Below are 19,210 nucleotides of genomic sequence, written 5' to 3'. Positions count from 1 at the left end.
CCGACAAGAACCAAAAATTATTCTGTTGTAGAGAAGCAGAGACAGGATATTGAAATAGCAAATGGACTGAAGAAATCAGAATAAAGTACTGAACTTGTTGAGAAGGGGGAAGCCTGAGGAGCTTTTCCACTGTGCCTAGCTGTGCTGAAAGCACACTCCATCCCTTGCTAGACACCTTTCTTTAAGCCAGGAAGTTCAGCACTTCCAAACACAGACAAGTCTATCACTGCTCTTGAGTTCAGATGAAAAATACAAAAATTGGCACTCTCCCAAACTAGAACTTTGCAAAAGTCTGCTCTACGGTCCAGAAAAATGGGGTATCTATGGCATTTCATACACTAAAATAAGCTGACATGCAATTTCCATTCTGAAATCTTTCTAGGACTTCCTAGTCTGCGATTTGGCACATGAGAATTCTCTTCCTGCCAAGACAACACGGATTATAGTAGTGTTTCATATTCAGCTAATAGGCATTAATTAAAGTCTGTAAGAACAATTTTGGATACAGAGCTTCTAAGGTCACCTGCAGTTATGATTAATGCTTTAAATGTAGAAAGACTAAGGTAATACACCTGTGTCATAGAAAACATCATAGGCATCGAGAGTAGTCTACAAAGCCACATTTATTTGCACATGTACAGAACAGAGCGACAGATGTTATTGTTTTCCATACAAAATTATATAAAAACAGTATTCACCTTCATAGATAACACCATACCACTTTAAGGTGTATTAAATACATTCAGAAAGCATTCTTGCACGCACACAACATTAGTATTAGGTAGTCCCAGGTAACTCAAACACTGCAATGTAATTATTCCTAGTGGTATGAAGGGATCAAAGATTAGTCTGCAACTAAAAAAGAATCCTGGTCAAGAAGCAAGCTGAAGTCTTTCTTCCACTGGTTACCAAAGCAAAGAACATCATTAAACAGATTAACTGTCTCCAGAACATAGATGCAAATACTACCAAAGCACCTGCAGAAGGCAGGTAAGAGGGGTATTCCAGACTGACTGGAGCTATCTTGGCTGGTGTTAACATTCCCATTTAATCACTGCTTGCCTATGGACAGGAAAAAGTTTTCTAAAACCGGAAGATAGAATGGAGTCAGAGTTTGTCATTACAGAAGAAAACAAAAGGTATAGATCCAAATCCATTACATTCCTTTCCTACCCAGCACAGGAGAGATTACTCCCTTTACTGGGTCTTCAGATTCTCATTCTTGCAAGGAATAGAGGGGGAAAGCAAAATCTTAGGTTTTCTGCAACACTGCCTCCCTACATATGATCTAAAAGGGGTATTTAATTGTCAACAGGACATCTCAAACAATTTATTTAAAATGCACATTTATTTCTACAAAAAAAAAAAAAGTGTATGATACAGAAGAAGTGATCACACCTACTTAAAGGTTTACCTATTAAAATATACAGAGGATCTTAATGAGTACAGGATATTTAAAAAAGATGCAAAGGAGTGTTAATCTTTTATTTTTACATTTTCAGGAACTTCACATAATTTTGGTAAGTAACCTTCTACAAAATTATGTAAAAAGTACAAGAATGCCTGGTAAACAGTCTGCATTTTTCCAAAAGATTTTTTACAGCATGCAATTCTTAAGGCAGCCTTCTCCTCCTCCTCACAAGGAATCCTTTCACTCAAATAATCTTCCGCTGCAAAGATTAGGCTAAGGAAGCTTGGTCTCTTCTGTTAACGCCTTTTGTCTTTCCTGTCTGATTTACGGTCTCTTTCACTCCGTGAAGTTCTCTTGCCTGACCGACTACTTTCTGATATAGACCTCTTTCTGTCAGATCTTGAACTTTTATCCTTTGAGCTTTTGGTATCTCTATTCCCACCTTTTGATGACTTGTGACTTCTATCTACTCCTGACGCATCCCTTCGCTTCCTGTCTGTGCTCCTTCTGCGTTTTCTGTCTCTATTATGCCCTCTTCCTCGGCTTCGACTTCTACTTTCACTACTGGTAGAGCTACTGCTGCTACTGTCCCTGCTAGTAGTTCCACTTGTAGTGCTGCTGCTGGTGGAACTACTCCGACTGCTACTGCTGCCAGTGCTGGAACTACTTCCACTAGTAGTACTGCTTGAAGTACTACTGCTACTACTGCTGCTGCTACTACGGCTATGACTCTTACCAGTTTTGTTCCCTGCCCTACCCCTGCTTCTACTCCTAGTCTTACTTTTAATTTCTACACTTGGTGTCTGACTCTGCTCTGTCTGTGCCTCAACAACCTTTGCAGACACCACAGCATTTTCATCCTTGTCTGCCTGGGGCTCTGTATCCTGAGTGGACTGAGACAACTGAGGTGACTGCGGCAGTGGCACAGACTGCGGCTGAGATACAGCCTCAGCCACAGGTTCTGGCTGAGCTTCAGGTGCCTTCTCCTGTTTTTCTTCAGGTTCAGCTTCAGTGTCTGGTTTGATACCTTTCTCCTTCTCAGGAGAAGGAACATTACTCTCTTTTTCTGGCTGAGCATCACAATCTGTTTCTGGTTCCACTTCTTTGCCATTTTCATTTTCTACAGGCTCTACACTATCTGTCTCATTCATTTCAGCCACGTCCTGCTCATTATCCACTGGCTGAATGTTTTCACTTTCCTCTTTTACAACTGCGACCTCTTCATGCTGACCATCCTGTTGCTTGTCATTCTCCCTCACCTCGGTAGTCTCTTCTACTTTAATCTCCATTTCATGTTTCTGTTCATCCTCTTCCTGTTCTTTCTCTGCATCGCTATGCCCTGAACCTATTTTCCCCTTTTCCTCCCCTACCTCCTCCATTTCTACATCATTGTGCTGATTACCTGTCTCCATCTCTTCCACCTGCTGAGCCACCTTACCCTCTTCCTGCTCCTTGTTCTGTTCTTCCTTCTTTTCTTCGTGCTGCACCTCCTGCTGTTCTTTTTCCTTCACAGGATGCCTTCTGGGCCTGGCCTCCATTTTGTTAATCTGCTCTGCAAATTCATTTCGCCTGCTTTCAAAGAGTGCTAGGGAATAAATGCAAAAATAATAGTTTCAGATAATCTACAGACACTGAAGTCTATCTTCCCCTTAACAATGAGCTAATAAGTTACCAAATTGTTTTAACTTATGAATATTGTATCCTTATTAATTCTGAAGTAGCAAGCCATTCATGCATATAAGACTTCTAGTTACCTTAAGACAACAAAGCAAACGGGATAGTCAGCTCAGCTGAGTATCAGAGCAGTAAAGCCTTAAATCTAAGCTAACTAAAAGAGTTTGACTTCATTAAAATCAATCCAACCAACAGGGTATCAAAATAATACCTTAGTTTCCTGGTATTTATATATTAACAAGGTTATACTTCCTAAGGTAAACACAAGACAGCAAGAATCATCAAAAAGCTGGTTAGGTATCAAGAAAGCTTAAATAATGTAAGCTATTCAGACAGGTAAGCTAGCTTCTCTTGTCCCCCAGCCCCACACAATGAAGAAAAGCTCCTTAAGAAAAAACCCCCAATACATTCTCAGGTTAATAAAAAAGAACAGTAGGACTACCATCAACTGCAGTATTTTAAACTGTTTTCCAAAAGAAAAATATGGTCATCCTGTGAAACAGAAATGAATACACATTAAGGTAAAAAATTATATCATAAAGTTCTAGTGTTGTGCTTAAGAAAATGCTTCTCAAATCCTTTGCGAAAACCTGCATTTCCTTGGATCTTCAATCCACAGAGTCTGCCTTTTCAAAAACTAAGCTGCTGCATTGGCATTAATATAAAAGACTATGTTTTAAACACATACCTCAGATTATGCATACACCTCTTCTGACTTCTTGTAAGAGAATCAAAGCACATCCAACATAAAAATAAGTCACTGAAAGAGTAACGTTCACTTATGATGAACGCCGGTGCAAGAACACTCAGTTCATCCTAACCATGAAATTCGTGTATTTAAGCAGAGAAACTTGAAAATTTGTACTGCAAAAACATCAAAGTGGGGCAAGAACAAAAGCCTTTGTATCACAAAGGCCACTTACCATTCATCTTTTTCTGTGACTCTTCCACCAACTTCTGCGTAGCAGGACACATTCTGCCAGGTATGTAGAATAAGTGGGGTCTTGTCTTCGTTCTTATGTATTTAATTATTTTAGCGTTATGTTCATTCCATTCTTCTTGCTGAGAAATGAAAGAAAATAACCCTAAGACACACAAGAATAATTTAAATGAGAGAAAGATCAAGAGCAAAACTAAAACTCACCAACTGAGCAAGCTCAACTTTTTGCTCCAGTAACCGCAGCTCTGTCTGTTTAGCACGTCTTTCTTCAAAGAGTTCTCTCCTCTCATTTTCAACTTGCTTTCTTTCTTCCTCTGCCTGCACTTCAAGTTTTTGTTCAATTTCTTGTCGTCTCTTTTGCTACAATAAACAAAGAAGTATCTTAAATATTTTTTCTTAATCAAGAAAGTGTTCTAGTTTGGTCCAATTAAAATTCTGAATATTTACATCATTAAAGGCATTCCTAAAAACACATTAAGAAATATTTCCTAAGTTACAGGTAATGGAAAAAAAGAGTGTCATTGCTTCTTGGCAGCTAATTTTTTGTGGGTTACCCACAAAATTATGGGCCCGTGTGGATTTCTGTGTGCTTTTCTATCATCCATTTGGATTTGGATTTCCAATACAAGCTTCAACATGCTTTTTTTCCCCAACAGCAGAAAAAAAAGAAATAGATTGCAGGGATTCCACTTGGAAGGAAAAAGAAGTCAACTCCCCCAGAAACAAGTGCAGGACCAGACTGATGTTTGTGACTAGCAAAATAAATTACATTGCAAATACTTCTAGTATATTCACGGCTAATTAGATCTACTACTATAATCCAGGAAAGCCCTGTTTGTATACCCTAGACAGCCATATGCTCACAAAAAAAAAATACAATTTAGTGCCTGGATAACAAAATAGCTGTATTATAAAACTCCTCAGTCCTCTATCTTCATTGACAGTAAGAACAATGCCTGTACAAATTCTCAGAAAAATATTGTAAAGAGCAGTTAACGCCTCAAAATCTCTTTATGCAAACACATAGTACTATAAATTAGATAAGGACTCCACGTTTCTAAACCATCCTAATCAATAGCTTCTTGTTCTAAAGGCTAGCAGGCAACAGAGAACTTTGGTCCTTTCTCATGCACTACATGACAATTTAGACAAAACAGCAGGGTATCCAAATACTGAATCTGAAAGTAATCAATATCAACACTGCAAGCCAGCGATGCTAACACTACACACAAAAGGTTTTAAGTTTAGAGACTTTGTATCTGCTTCCACCAGACTGCTGAAAATAGAAATTTCAAACACTGTTTTTAATTTAAAGGTTATTAGTATTAACTGAATAACCCTTTTAGGGCAACAGTAAACAAATACCATAGCCTCCACAATTTAAAAGGGCATACTAGGAATAAAGTTACCACCATCTTATATACCACTTTTTTGAAGTCACCACTAAGCTACGCAAGGCCTTCACGTCAATAGATCACATATGGATTTATCAAAAAGAGGAATTCTTGTTATCTATACTGGGAGGGTGAAAGCCATTTGTAGTCAAACAGCATAATACAACCATGCATTTCTGTATACTTGGTTGTAATTGAAACATCTGGAACACATCAGGTGGGCACTGCTTCAGCAATACTGAATCACGATTAGTGACAGAAGTAGCCTATGACCTATTAAAGTTACCCAATTGAATTCCATTTACTTTGAAATGATCCCCAAATAATGTAAACAAGAAAAAAGATAATCTATTTCGTGTTTTACATGTTTCAAAAATGTAGAGCAATTAAAAAAAATATCAGCAAAACACTGCCTTTTCACTTCTGCAATGGTTAGAAACAGCATTGTAAAGACATGAAATTGTTAGTCCCTTTCCTGCCTCCCACCCCAATTCCACTAAACTAAAGCAACCAAAACCTACAAGCACTCTTACTTGTTGCACCTGCAACCTACACAGTGGGGAATTTTCATTCCCATCTGAAGCAGCTTAACCACACAATTTTGCTTTATTATTTACAGTCTGATAGAAGTAAAAATAAGTACCTTCTCAGTAGCAACTGTGGACTCCTGCTTAAATTTTTGTAGAGTGCCCATCAACAAGCCAAATATACGTCGATTCCTGAATAAAAACAAAAAGAAGTTTGAAATTCAGTTCAAGGACTGGCATCTTTATTTAAATGAACAATCAGAGAAACTTTCTACCTCAGAGACGTTTATTTTTAAAGGCTCAGTATTACTCAAGGCCATTAGCAACAGAACACATACTGACTGTGCCAAGAGTCAAGGATATAATTTACAGTGACATATCATATTTTGCTTAAGAGCAAGGCACAACTCTTATCCATAACACAGCAGAGTTCGCTCTGGAAAAACTGGAAGCCTGCACATTTTACATCTGGAAATAATGACATCAAGGAAATACTAAAAAAAATAAATCCAAAAGCAGAGTACCGAAGAAAAGGTTGGGTAAATACAGCATGAGCTATCAATAAGGCAGTGAACTGGACGGTCATTGGGCTTTCTGAAAAATGTACACCCCGCCCACTCAGAGGATTAAGGAGAAATGGAACCACAGGGGAGTGAAAGCTTATCTGTCACACTTTACCTAGCAGTATCTTCTACAATGAGACACTGCACTGTGGGATGAAACCAGAACTGCTCTCATCCAGTTAAGTGTTGTTTTGAGAAAACTATGTAAAATTCTTCAAGGAATTTCTTTCTCCTGAACAACAAATAATTTATCAAATTTCACCTTTTATTTCTTTCCATTTAGTACCAAATTAAGCCTTTACAGCAAGAGGCAGACTCTCTTATACACCTTGAACTTTTACCCAATTACGAGAGAAAGGGAATGCTACTCCCTTCACTCAGTACCACTCTACTACGGTGGCAAAAACCTGACATGGAAAGGTAAAGGTACTTGTATACTAAACAGTAGAAATGGGAACAAATAAATAATTGAGAGCTAGAGGTTACTCAAAGTCTATTTGTATGTGAATGACATCCCAGAAGACACTGAGCAAAATCTGGAGTGTGATGGAAGCTGTCCTCTTAAAGACCCTCTTTCCACCACAAATCACACAGAGATCAATACCAGTTTTCTAACTCCACAGAAGCCTACTGAAGTGCAAAACAGTAAAACTACAATTGAGGAAACAAACTTTTAGTGCCTGAAGCTCTAGGAAGTTCACTAACAATTCTGAAAGTCTTTCTATGAGGAAAGCAGTTGGAAACTGGCGGTGGAAACAACAGCAGTCTGTTAGTGGTGTTGTTACTGTAAAAGAAGTGAGCAAAGTGCCTTTTCTATGGTAATTGACCTGTGGTCCTTATCAGAGAAGCTCTCTACGGTTCCTTATTCCAGCTCCCACTCTTCTATTTATTTGAGGTATGGGTTACTATTGCACAAGGTGAGCTGCAGACCGCAGTGGATGGAGTCCAAGAGGTTGAACACGGTTGCATGTTTGCTTTTCCAACACCTCTTCCCAACAAAACTGCATTTTAGCAAGAATTTTTATGACCTACCCTGACACAAATAAAACATAGGAAAAAAGGAGTTATAGATAGGATGAATCTAAAAAGAAGCAGACAAAGGGAAGGTCAGACTGTATACGCAATAATCAGCCTGAAAGTAATAAGAGAACAGAAACATGATGGAATTACTGCACTAAAGAAGAAAAAAAAAAAAAAAAAAGGAGGGAAAAACCCCACACCTGAAAGCCTCCTTCAACCAACAAAATGATGTATCAACACAGTTCTAACAGTCCAAAACACTAAGCAACCAACAAAGCTATATATATTTCTGCCTTACTCAAAGACAAACAGTTACAACAGCACTAGCAAGGCTATTCCTGTAGGTGGCCTGAGAAATAGCACCTCTGTCAGTTACGTGAAGTAATGATGTGTTGTTACTGCTGTGAAGTATTTTGAGAGAATATTTTTTTAAAAATCAATTTTATATCCTTATGGTACCTCTTCAACATCATCTTTGATACATGACAGCATCTATATAATGCTTTTTAAATCTAAAGGTACTTCTATGCTAGCACTCAGAATTACCATGTTAGTGCTTAAAGGAGATTTCTGCATACCTTTGTTTTCCCTTCTCATCCATATTTTGATCTTGTATAAGGTCTCGACGTGTTCGCTCTTTGGAGGTAGCAACAACAGAAGATGGCAACGCTGGCTGCAACAAAGAAAAACAAGCTACTTTGTTTATGTTCCAGATAAGTATGTTTCTTCCTGCATAGCTCCCTTTATCATGTATTACCTTTTTAATGTCATCATCCTCTGCGTCGCTTTCTTGGCGTGATTCTCTTCTCGTCCGACGTTCTCCACCCAGCCTGAGGAAGAAAAAAGCATTAGTGGTCACTAGAGAACACATATTTAGGACAGCATCTGTTCTAACACAAGAAAAATACAAGTCAGCATATCTAGTCAGAAGAAGCAACACTTCCAGTGAAAAGTGGAATGTTCCAATGACCAGCAAGCACCATTTTACAGACAGAATCTACTGCTGGTAAAAATCAGTGAGAGGAAACAGTGTAAGTTTTAATACAACTTGCATGGTAAAGTAAAAAGGAAAAGGCCACATTACTACCATATTTGACTTTTTAGAATACCTTTGGAATTTATTTCTTGTTTTTTTTAATGTTTGCACCTTTCTTTTTCCAGAATCTCTGAAATGGCTACTGGCATACGTGGATCACGAGGCAGATGTAGATGCATCAAGATATAAAGGCTGGTACGATTTTTCACACAGGAAATGCTATTTAAGTTACCTAGGCAGATACCTAGAAAACAGGTGAGGTGGGGCAGAACACTTAGGACCTGAGAACTTGGATGAACTGAGGCTTTAACAAAGAACAACTAAACAGCGCGTTAAATAAAAGTTATTTTCAGCTTTCACTCCCAGCTTTGTGGCACAGCACTTTACTACTGGTAAAGCCATTTCACAGTACTCATTTTGCATGAACTCAAAAATTCAAAAGCAAGCCTTGCTTTAGTCCAGAGCTACCACTGCACGTAAGTACCCACAGAAAGAAGCTCACTATAATCAGTCACAACTAATGGATCTGCATCTGGACGGAACGCTCAAAGTCTATTGTACATTGTACACATTCAATTTATTGAACAGGAGATCTCTGTCATAATTCGTGTCTACTGTAAAACAAATCTGGGCTACTAAACAGAATATAATACAGAAGACTGTATACCAAGTAAAACAGAAAATTCCCAGCATCTTTTTGTATTGCTATATCTTTATATTATTGCCACAATATTTATATTGCTATAAGGTGTGGGGGAAAGAAAAAAAGATTTCACTAGAGTCATTTACTATCATCCAAACATATTTCCAACAAGTCTTGAACATGTAATTTCTGAAGACGACAATGGAGGTCACCGGTTAATAACAGTTATTGAATCTAAGTATTTAAAATCTACTGTCATAAATTCTTATTCTGATAAAGCAAGTTCTCCACATCAGTTTTTCCACCCACCTACTGGATGCCCCTTCAAGGTCCCTCTGTTTGGCTGGGGGTCCTCCTCCACTATCCGAGAATCCACGCCTAAAAAGAAAACACTTGTGATCTCAGAACAAGTTAGGCTAACCCCATGACCACCTTAAGCCTGCACAAACTGTATTTTGGCTTTGTGGTCATGAAGTAACAATAAATTTTACTCAGCTCTATCATCATGTACTGTTACCACTACAATAAAGTGTTCAAACATACTGCTTGTGGACCAACTAATTTAAAATTGAGTTTCTGCACTTATTTAATGGAGCAGCTACACTAAAACAAGGAGTCCCATTATGTTCAAGTCTTCATTATTTGCCATAGTTTTCAAGATGTATTAAGCCTTAACTAGTAGTTTAAGACTGAAGTTTGACAAAAAAAATCCATTACATACTGCATTAAAAAAGAACTACTGAACAAAAATTGGCCTTTTCATTGTAGTGGGGAGGGGGGAGAAGACAGACAGACAGTAAAAGAAAACCCACATCAAAACGCTAGTGGTTTTAGCTACACGTGTTTTAAAATTCCTGACAACAACTCTTTCTGTTCTTGCTGGAACAGCTACCAGTTTCTCAACTGCCAACAGACTGATTTTAAATGATTTTAAAGAGCCTAGATCCCAGATACCACATAACACATCCTTTAACTTCGATGTTTCCCCTGATTTTTCTGTCTAACAGCTGGAAAGGTTAGGGAAAAATCACCTTTTCAAACTTGTTACAACTTAGAATGAGAAGATACTTCAAATTTCAGGCGGTGACATAAAACCCCAAAGCCCTGTAGGCCAGCTTTGGTGCCTTCTTACTGAAACAGCAGCACATTGAGCAACGGGGCCAGACGAGAAATATAAACCACCCCAGCGTAAGGGCAGCAAACCAATGCCAGGGCAAAGGGTGGGAGACACCCCCCCCCCAACCCACCCACCCGCCGCCCTTTTCTGCAGCTCCTTACCTTAGCAATAAGCTCCCACGCCCTCTACCTCCACCAGGGCCTGTGAGGGCTAACAGCCTGTTTTGAGGCGGCCTGCAAGAGACAGCGGCCGCTGTTAGTGCTACCTCCCCCAGCCCCCACGAGGACAGCCTCCCCGGGGACTGCAGCTCACCCAGCCAGAGGCGCCCGCAGCCATCACCGCCCTTTCCGCCCCCCCGCGCTGCGCCAGAGAAGCGGTGATGGCCCAGAGAGGAGCGCGGGGGCCGCAGCCTGCGGGCAGCTCCTCATCGCCCTCCCGCCCTCCCTCAGGACAACGGCGCGGCGCGCGCCAGCTCCCCTCACACCCCGCCCCGGGCCGGGCCGCTCCTGACGGCCCCGCCGCCCCCCCCCGCCTCACCTCACGTCATTGGGGTCCCGGCCCGTGAGCTTGCGGATGTTCTCGTCCACGTGCTTGAGGCTTTCCTTGGCTTTCTCCAGCTGCTCCTGCAGCGCGCGCACCGCCACCGCCATCCCACCCGCAGCGCGGCCTAGCCGGGGCCCAGCGCAAGGCACCGCTGGGTAACGGGGAGGGAGAGGGCCCGCCCACGCGCAGCCCGCCTGGCGGCCCACCACTCCGGCAGCCGCAGGCCGGGCCGGGGCAGCCAATAGGCCCTCGGCGGCCCCCCTCGACCGCCAATCAGCGGGCAAGAGAGGAAGGGCCCTCCCTGCGAGAAAAGCTCTCGAAAGGCGCCCACCAATCACAGGGCTCAGAGGCAGACTGGCATCCCGATTGACCAATTACCGGAAGCCTCTGCCTGCCAGCGCGACGAATCACTACAGGGACCGCCGGAGTGACATCGCTCAGAGCTAATAAGAACTCATGCGTCAATTTCCCGCAGTCCAATCAAAGAGCCACTTCGAGGAAGTCTATCCCCACCCACGTAGGACGCATCCTACTTTGCCCGCTCTCTATGGGGTCGACAACCGAGCACACAGGCGGCTCGGGCGGGGGCCAATCACCACTTTACTACAGAGGCCGCCGCGCCAGGCGAGCCAATAGGCGGGGACGTTACTAAGGGCTGGGCGGCTGCCCGGGGCCCTCCCGCTGGTAAGCTGGGGCGGCGTGGCTCGGGCCTTGCCAGGCGGCTCTCGGCGTGGCGGCTGTGAGACCCCGTTACCGGGCGTTCTCTTGACGCCGGGGGTCGGCGAGGTTCTTCCCCGCCGGGCAGCCGGTGCCGTTCCAGCGGAGAGGCGGGGGCGAACCCTGAGGCGCGGAGCCCGCTGCCGTGTCCAAGCGGCAGAAAAACGGAGGGCGAATGAGCCGGCGGCGCTCTGAAGGCGCTACCCTCTCCCCCTTCCCCCCCAGCTCCGGCCCCGCTCCGCGGTAGCGGGCTCTGGAAAGCGATAACGTAAGGCCCTCTCCCGCCTCAGGAGAGGCTTCGGCCGGCGCCAGCCAGCCGCGGCAGGCCTTCCCCGGCGGGGAGAACCCCTCAGGCCGCGGCCGGCAGCACCGGAGGCTGACGGGGCCCCGGCGCGCCGCGCGTCCGGAAGGGGCAGGGCGGAGCGGAGATGGCGGACGAGGCCCTGTTCCTGCTGCTGCACAGCGAGATGGTGGCGGGGCTGTACCGCGCCGCCGAGCAGGGCGAGGGGGTGAGTGGGGCCGGGGCCGCCCGGGGCCCAGCCCGGCAGCGGCCCCGGGTAAAGCGACGGCGCCTCGTGTCTTGCAGGAGAACGGCCGCTGCACCACCAAGCTGGAGGGCATGGGCTTCCGCGTGGGGCAGGGGCTGATCGAGAGGTGAGTCCCCGCCGCCGCTCCGGGCGGGCGGGCGGAGGGTTGTGCTGCCGGCGTCTCCGTTCCTCGCACCGTGCGTGGCGGCGGGGAGGTGCGTTCCGGCACCGCGGGGCCCTTCTGGAGCTGTCTCCCCAGTGCTTTCCGTCGTGGAAGCTGAGTCGGGGTATACGGCTACTTTTAACATTTATAGTCCGTTTTCATTGCCCTTCTTGTAGACCTACGTTTGCATGTTTTCTACTTCTGGTGTGTTTCACGATTTTTTTTCTGTTTCAAATTTCTTTTTTAAGAATAATTTTATGATTGCCTCCTCTATTTTGTTTCTCTAAAGCACTCTTGGTCCTTGCAGCTTCGCGGCCGAGCGCGTTGCCTCGTTGTTTTCCCGGGCCCTTTGGGGATGCGCCATGCCTTGCTGCACATCCAACTTTGGCGCCTTTGTTGCAAGGTCGTGTGGAGATGCTTGAGCTTCTGAAGCCCTGCTTTCTGTTGAGCAAAGTGGGGCCTTAGTGCCAGATGCAGACCCTCAGGGAGGATGAAGGGAGAGAATTCTCAAATAAGCAAGAGAAAGAGATCTCTTTCTGGGCAACAGGAGCAAGTTTTACATTTTTGTTCCTATGTGTTAGTGCTTCTAAACTAAAAGAGGGCAGATTTAGATTAGATATTAGGAAGAAATTCTTCACCATGAGGGTGGTGAGGCATTGGAACAGGTTGCCCAGAGAAGCTGTGGATGCCCCCTCCCTGAAAGTGTTCAAGGCCATATTGGATGGAGCTCTGAGCAACCTGGTCTAGTGGAAGGTGTCCCTGATCATGGCAGGGGGGTTTGAACTAGATGATCTTTAAGGTCCCTTCCAACCCTTACCATTCTATGATTCTGTATTTGAAGGACTTCTTCCAAGCAGTAGTATAGATGCGAGCTTTTTGCTTTATCTTCGTTTTAGACATATAGTTGAAGATAACACTGATGGAGTGCTTTGCATCTTTCCGTACTTCAACAGTCTTTAATAATCGTATAATTAAAACCTTTTATTCTGCTGTCATGTTGCAGATACTAAGATAACACTGTGTTGCTCTCAAGTTAAAATACTCGATGGATGCAGAGTGGTGCTAGAATCATACTGTACAATGGTTGGAAAATAATTTTATAACAGCTTCAAAAATAATCTTGCGTAGTACCATTTTTTTCATATTTTCTGTTTAGTCGGTCAAGTTGTGCGTACCTTCATCATTGATATATTTCTCACCCCTTAGGTTTACAAAAGATACTGCCAGGTTCAAGGATGAATTAGATATTATGAAGTTCATTTGCAAAGACTTTTGGACAACGGTATTCAAAAAACAAATAGATAACCTAAGGACTAATCATCAGGTACTAATGCTGTAGAATAAGGTTTAACTTGCAAAATCAGTAATGCTGTTTCAAGTTACTAGTGCATTTTTTATTTGTCTTGGTCTAGAATCAATTATCTGATCAGAAACCCAAAGCATTCTTTTTTTTATATGTTTTGTTTATAAAGCATGTTTTTAAGATTCATGTTGACATGTAGCTTCAGAATACAATTTAATAATTGCTTGTGATGTCTTTATTGCCGACCTGTTTGAAAAGACTAAATGCTTTGAATTTCATATGCGCTGTTGCAGAGTTACAGACTGACAGGAAAGCAATGATTACAGTTCATTAACACTTAAAACAGGAACTTTTTTATGTATCTCCCAGTGAATTTTAGTAGGAAACTAGTGTGAGAAGTGATATTGCTGTCTCGACATCTATCTAGATAGAATGGCTGTCTTGAAGTATTTTTTTTATTTTGAATAATATTTATAGTTTTCAGCAGCTGAGACACTTGGTTGCACTCTATTGAACATACTTATATAAGGAACAGCTGAAAAACTTCCCAAATTTGTACATTGGTGACATTGCACTGTGTCTATGTCCTTTTTTATATCAACAGCCACAGTTCTTAAAGAAAGATCAAAATAATTTAAGGAGTCATTTTATTAGAATAAAAATTATTTTTCCTTTTGAATGATCTGGTTTTCTTATGGCCATTTTCCTGTTGTATCAAAGTAGGAACAAGAGCATTTGCACAAGGATTGTGCCAGATAAAATAGGTTTTATTTTTCAGTGAGCTGTTTATCAAGTTATAACTTTAACATTATTACCTTAGAAATCTGTTTTTGAATTCAAAGAAAGCTGCAGGATTGATCTTAGGTATCAACTATATAGGCAGCCTTAATTTAATTTCAAGGGTTATGAAGGGTTCTAGCACAGTCATTAGCAAAGAAATTAAAATGATGGGTGTAGATTAAGCTATATTGTGTTCATACCTAATTTATTAAAATACATATTTGTGGCACAAAATTGTAATGTAGATACCACTAGACTTTTAATTTGATTATCTGCTGGGTGTTGTTGCCTCTATCGCTATTAAAGAATATAATTCTCACTGAATTTGAGAAGAAGAATACTGAATTGCATACCAAATGAAGATGTAAATGTAAAATTTAAATGTAAACATTAAGATTTGAATGTAAAAAATCAGCATACATTTGATATATTAGCAAAGACTTTCTAATATGGAACTACTGTTGCTGAGCACTGGAAGAAGTCTTCCAAGGAGACTGTAAATAAACTTTATCTAGGGGTTTTGCTGTAAACTCACAATTAAGTGTCTTTTATTTTGATATTTCATGTAAGTAAATAATACTGTCTAAACTTAAATCACATATGCCTTAATCTAAAACTTCATTTTTCAACCTGAGAACGTTTATATTGTATCTACATATTAAATCCCTTCACATAAAATCTTGATTACATTCAACTAAATGTTGATCACATTCAACTAAAAAACTTTTTTTTTTTTTTAAACAGGGTATTTATGTTCTGCAAGACAATAAATTTCGTCTTTTGACACAAATGTCTGCAGGAAAGCAGTATTTAGAACATGCACCAAAGGTACCCTTCAGTTTTCTCCTTGGGATCTACCAGTTTGATTTGTATTCTCTTCGTCTATTAATAATAACTTTGAATTTTGTAACTGAGTGGATACAAACTCTTCAAAAGGGCGGTTAAAGTTTAGTCTCCAAAACCTGTGCTTTTTAAAAATGCACCCTCTTTCAGAACAGTGGATTTGATTTATGATTCAAGAAATGGTCATAGTTATGTAACTTGCTGCTGTTGTGTTTTGAGTTGCCTGAGTGGATACAAACTCTTCAAAAGGGCGGTTAAAGTTTAGTCTCCAAAACCTGTGCTTTTTAAAAATGCACCCTCTTTCAGAACAGTGGATTTGATTTATGATTCAAGAAATGGTCATAGTTATGTAACTTGCTGCTGTTGTGTTTTGAGTTGCCTGACCAGAGGAAGTTGTCTGCCGCTATCACACAAATTCTTTCTCTTTGGGAAGCGTGTGCTCTCAGAAGCTTTTTTTAAAATTTCCAAAACATATTTGGAAAATACTGTTTGTTACCTAGAACAAGCTTCTGAGATTATATGAACATTCAGAAAGAACTTGCACAAATAAAAATAGTTTTGAGTGTAGGTGCTGAGTTAGGGTAATAGTTTAAGTCAGTAAAATCAGTTCTTCTGCAGAAGCTCTTATAAAGCACTTTGGTTCAGGTGGATGCAAGAAATGGGGCATTCAGTTCCATTTTGTGTTTTTTTCCTTCTTGATTTTCTCAGTCATCACAATTGCAGGCTACTGTCCTTGGGATTTTTTTTGTGTGTGTGTTTGGTGAGATGTTTCTTCTGTTTTGCAATCTATATTCTAAATATCTGCAGGCACTTGTATTCCAAGATGCAGCCTGTGCAGGAATGCTATCTTGGACTGTTTCTCCTTTGCTGACTTCAATACTAGTTGCTAATTTCAGCCAAGTCTTTGGAGTCATTGTTTTAAGGATATTAAGTTCCTACAGCTTTAATGGAAATAGAAACGAGTGACTCAGGGTAGTGCCTCTAACAAGAGAAATCTGTATTGTGAGCTCTGCTGTACCAAGTATTGGAGCTTTGATCTGTCAGAGACATGTCAAAGTCTCTAAAGCACAGTAACAAAACCTCCATAGTTTTACATTGTCCAGGTGTTAAGCCTTGTTCTTGAGTACTTAGTTTCAGTCTTTAGCAGCAAGCTTCACCTCTGACACTTAAAGTGCAACTTTATATTTAGTATTTAGCATTTACCTGTGGACTAATCAGAGGAGGCCTATCGAATTTGGGAATAAAGAGTATTGTAACAGCTGAAGTTTCATCAATGCCTGCATGTAAGTAGTTCTTGGAGTATTCAATTATTAGCTTGCTTTGTAACTTTCCTTACTGATGCCATCGCTGTGTAGGCATTTATCAAGGTGTGGGATTAGTTTGAAGCTGCTAGGCCATAGGAGTCAGTATGAACTTCAGGATATGGCTTATTACTAAATGCTTTAGTGTTTAAAAAATACTGGCAGAGGGTGAACCTCCATGATATTGATTGGAAAGCAAAACTAAAAAGTTGTATTTATATTTGGAAGCATCAAATGCATAAGGATGTCCGTCCAGAAGGCTATTTGAGCAAGTGAAAACCAACCAGATACATGCTTTTTCTCTACATAAGTCACTAAGAAAGCAAGTGAAGTCCTTTGTAACTACCTAAGCCACTTAAGGTGGATTTAAAAATTTCCACAGACATTGTGCAAATTTTAAATTTAGCTGACAAAACTGTGGTGATATGGAACATGGATCTACTTAAAGAAAAAAAAAAGAAAGAAAAAGCTGTTCAGCTGGAGTTAAATTTAAATGCTAATTTTAAATAATGGCTAGATTGTTCACAATTAAACCGTAAGATTGAAATGTTCCTTACTATTTCTTTTAACAAAATGATTACAAGAAAATAATTACTTCGAAAAATAGCTCTAGTGATGATACTTTGATCTGACTTTGGTTTTTCTTTGCAGGTAAATTTCAGGTGATGATACAGAAGATGTAGATCACATTCAAATCTGGGTATCTACCTTAAAAATCCTTTGTGTGTGGATTCAGTTATCTTGGTTCAGCTTTGTCTGTAGCTTGTAAATTATAGCAATGTGCAGCACGATTCCAAAATACATAATAAATATTCATCAAAATAACAACACTATCCTTCTATGTTGGTATGCAGTTCATTCTGTACCAAGGTATTAATGTCCACATGGTAAAAACTGTCTACTCACAAGTTTTCAGCAAAATATTTCAATTACCAAAACAGCACATATGGAAGAGCCGAGGTATGTTTTGAGGACAGAAGAAAAGCCTGCCCAATACTTAATTGGAATAAGAAACTGATGTGTTTTGTGTCACCTAACATGATTGCCCAACTGCTGCCTTTCCCTGTTCACTCTGAACTGTGAGGCAGCAATTGCTTTTGTGTTATTCTGAGGAAGCCATTAGCACGTGACCTAACAGGTGTTCAGTGGACGCTTAGTTCCTTTGTAGGAATGATACCAGGCAGTAGAAAGGAGAGCTTCTGAGAACTTACTTCTACATAATTAAACAGTTTCTCCTACCTCCCTAAAATTAGCAGCTGTTTATTTGTGTCAGAATAATTTTACAGCTAAGGTCATCTGTACTGGCCAAAGAAGGAAATTTGTTCTAGCTTACTGTGCATAAACTCAATATTAACATAATTGTTTTTAATTGCTAGCTACAACTTGCTTCTGTAATGATTGTGTGCATGAAGATGATTAGGCCTGCAAGAAGCTATAAAGACATAACAAAGACTCTTGTTTTCAATGTCCTCATTGGGGTTTGCTAGATACTACTTGTTACAAGATTTGCATAATGATACGTGTCTTGCTGTGGGTAAGCATGAAAGCATCTTGTTAAAACTCTTAATGAATTTTCCTGTAAGTCTTTTCTGTTGGCAGGTTCAGGCCTTAGGCTTTCAAATGAATCACGATAGAAACTTACGGTGTTCATTCAGAGGTGTGAGAATGCCTTGTCACAGAGATTCAGTTTCTACTTTGAGACCAGTAAATAATGGGCTAACTGGAAAAGCTAACATGTTAAAATAGCACCTTTGCTGTAACTACAGTTTGTGTTGGGAGAAGTGTATGTTGTCCATTTGCATGGTGGGCAAGAACAGTGGAAGCTGTTCTTCCCTAAGCTCTAGGGAAGGTCTGAAGTTTGTAGCGGATCAAGCCTTTTCTAGATTGCTGTTACAAGCTGGCAAGCTATAGATTATAAATGTGATCACCAGGGGTTTATTATACTTGAGCTTAAGATGTGACCAAATTCAGATCTTTTCAGGTACTGTGAATGCTAGTTCAGATTAGTTGTAGCTGAATGACTTGGCAGTTCTAGTAAGCATCTAGAGCAGAACTTGAACTAGCAGAATGCTCTCCCACTGTTTATAGAACTAGCAAAGATGAAAGTAACTACTGTAGTATGGTACATACTCAGTGGGGATCAGCTGTTCGACTGATTGAAAACGCTGTGTTCTTATACTGGTAGTTTGTGCGAAGGCTATGGTGGTTATTCACCTTTTATAGCTCAGATTTGTTGGAAATTGGAGGGCTAGAGAATTAGCTAACTGCTATTCTAGCATATCAGGGGTTCTTCAGTTGCCAGCTCACCCTGCTTTCAACATGCTGAAAATGTCACTCAAGAGACCAGAAATAACTTGCATCGTGTCTAATAGATGGGCATTTCAGCGAAATCACACTTCAGGCATCTGCAGCATGGTAGACATTCAGCATCAACATGCACAGAATTATTGTTACTTGTACCTCCAGAATTAAAACTGTAGTAGTTATTGTAACTCACTTTGATTTTTCACTTGACAGTTAAGACTACCGTTCCAGAAACAAAAGCGCCAGTCATTAAAAGACATAATAAAGGTTTATCAGTAACTGGTTGTGGTTAATGATTATTTTTAATAGTGAGGGGTGGGACTTAAATTCTACAATATACACAAAGCAGATGTGAGTTAATACTGTGTATCAGCTTGCTATCAGCAGAAGCCATGGTTCCTGTA

General features: G+C 40.9%; 2 protein-coding genes across 2 annotated transcripts; one reads left to right on the top strand and one right to left on the bottom strand.

The window, feature by feature from the left end:
* Positions 1 to 1,471: 1,471 nt before the first annotated feature.
* Positions 1,472 to 11,068, bottom strand: PNN (pinin, desmosome associated protein). The gene is made up of 9 exons (XM_075425509.1): positions 10,863 to 11,068; positions 10,487 to 10,558; positions 9,518 to 9,586; positions 8,287 to 8,359; positions 8,108 to 8,202; positions 6,063 to 6,138; positions 4,230 to 4,385; positions 4,009 to 4,147; positions 1,472 to 2,996 (listed from the first exon to the last, which is right to left on the bottom strand). The coding sequence occupies exons 1-9, from the start codon at positions 10,973 to 10,975 to the stop codon at positions 1,708 to 1,710; spliced, it is 2,082 nt and encodes a 693-aa protein (XP_075281624.1). The 5' UTR covers positions 10,976 to 11,068; the 3' UTR covers positions 1,472 to 1,707.
* Positions 11,069 to 11,859: 791 nt separating this feature from the next.
* Positions 11,860 to 19,085, top strand: TRAPPC6B (trafficking protein particle complex subunit 6B). Its single transcript, XM_075425485.1, has 6 exons — positions 11,860 to 12,094; positions 12,172 to 12,239; positions 13,482 to 13,599; positions 15,103 to 15,186; positions 16,391 to 16,484; positions 17,154 to 19,085. The coding sequence occupies exons 1-6, from the start codon at positions 12,014 to 12,016 to the stop codon at positions 17,183 to 17,185; spliced, it is 477 nt and encodes a 158-aa protein (XP_075281600.1). The 5' UTR covers positions 11,860 to 12,013; the 3' UTR covers positions 17,186 to 19,085.
* Positions 19,086 to 19,210: the final 125 nt, after the last annotated feature.

The sequence above is a fragment of the Opisthocomus hoazin genome, chromosome 7 (assembly GCF_030867145.1).
Source record: "Opisthocomus hoazin isolate bOpiHoa1 chromosome 7, bOpiHoa1.hap1, whole genome shotgun sequence".
In the NCBI taxonomy this organism is placed as follows: domain Eukaryota; kingdom Metazoa; phylum Chordata; class Aves; order Opisthocomiformes; family Opisthocomidae; genus Opisthocomus; species Opisthocomus hoazin.
This window is presented reverse-complemented; position numbering and strand designations above follow the sequence as displayed.

Coding starts and splice junctions, on each gene's coding strand:
- PNN (XM_075425509.1), bottom strand. CDS start 10,975: ATGGCGGTGGCGGTGCGCGCGCTGCAGGAGCAGCTGGAGAAAGCCAAG. Junction 9,587..10,486: donor CGTGGGAGCTTATTGCTAAG/GTAAGGAGCTGC, acceptor TTTTCTTTTTAG/GCGTGGATTCTCGGATAGTG. Junction 8,360..9,517: donor CTTGAAGGGGCATCCAGTAG/GTGGGTGGAAAA, acceptor TTTCTTCCTCAG/GCTGGGTGGAGAACGTCGGA.
- TRAPPC6B (XM_075425485.1), top strand. CDS start 12,014: ATGGCGGACGAGGCCCTGTTCCTGCTGCTGCACAGCGAGATGGTGGCG. Junction 12,095..12,171: donor CCGCCGAGCAGGGCGAGGGG/GTGAGTGGGGCC, acceptor CGTGTCTTGCAG/GAGAACGGCCGCTGCACCAC. Junction 15,187..16,390: donor ATTTAGAACATGCACCAAAG/GTACCCTTCAGT, acceptor CTTTATATTTAG/TATTTAGCATTTACCTGTGG.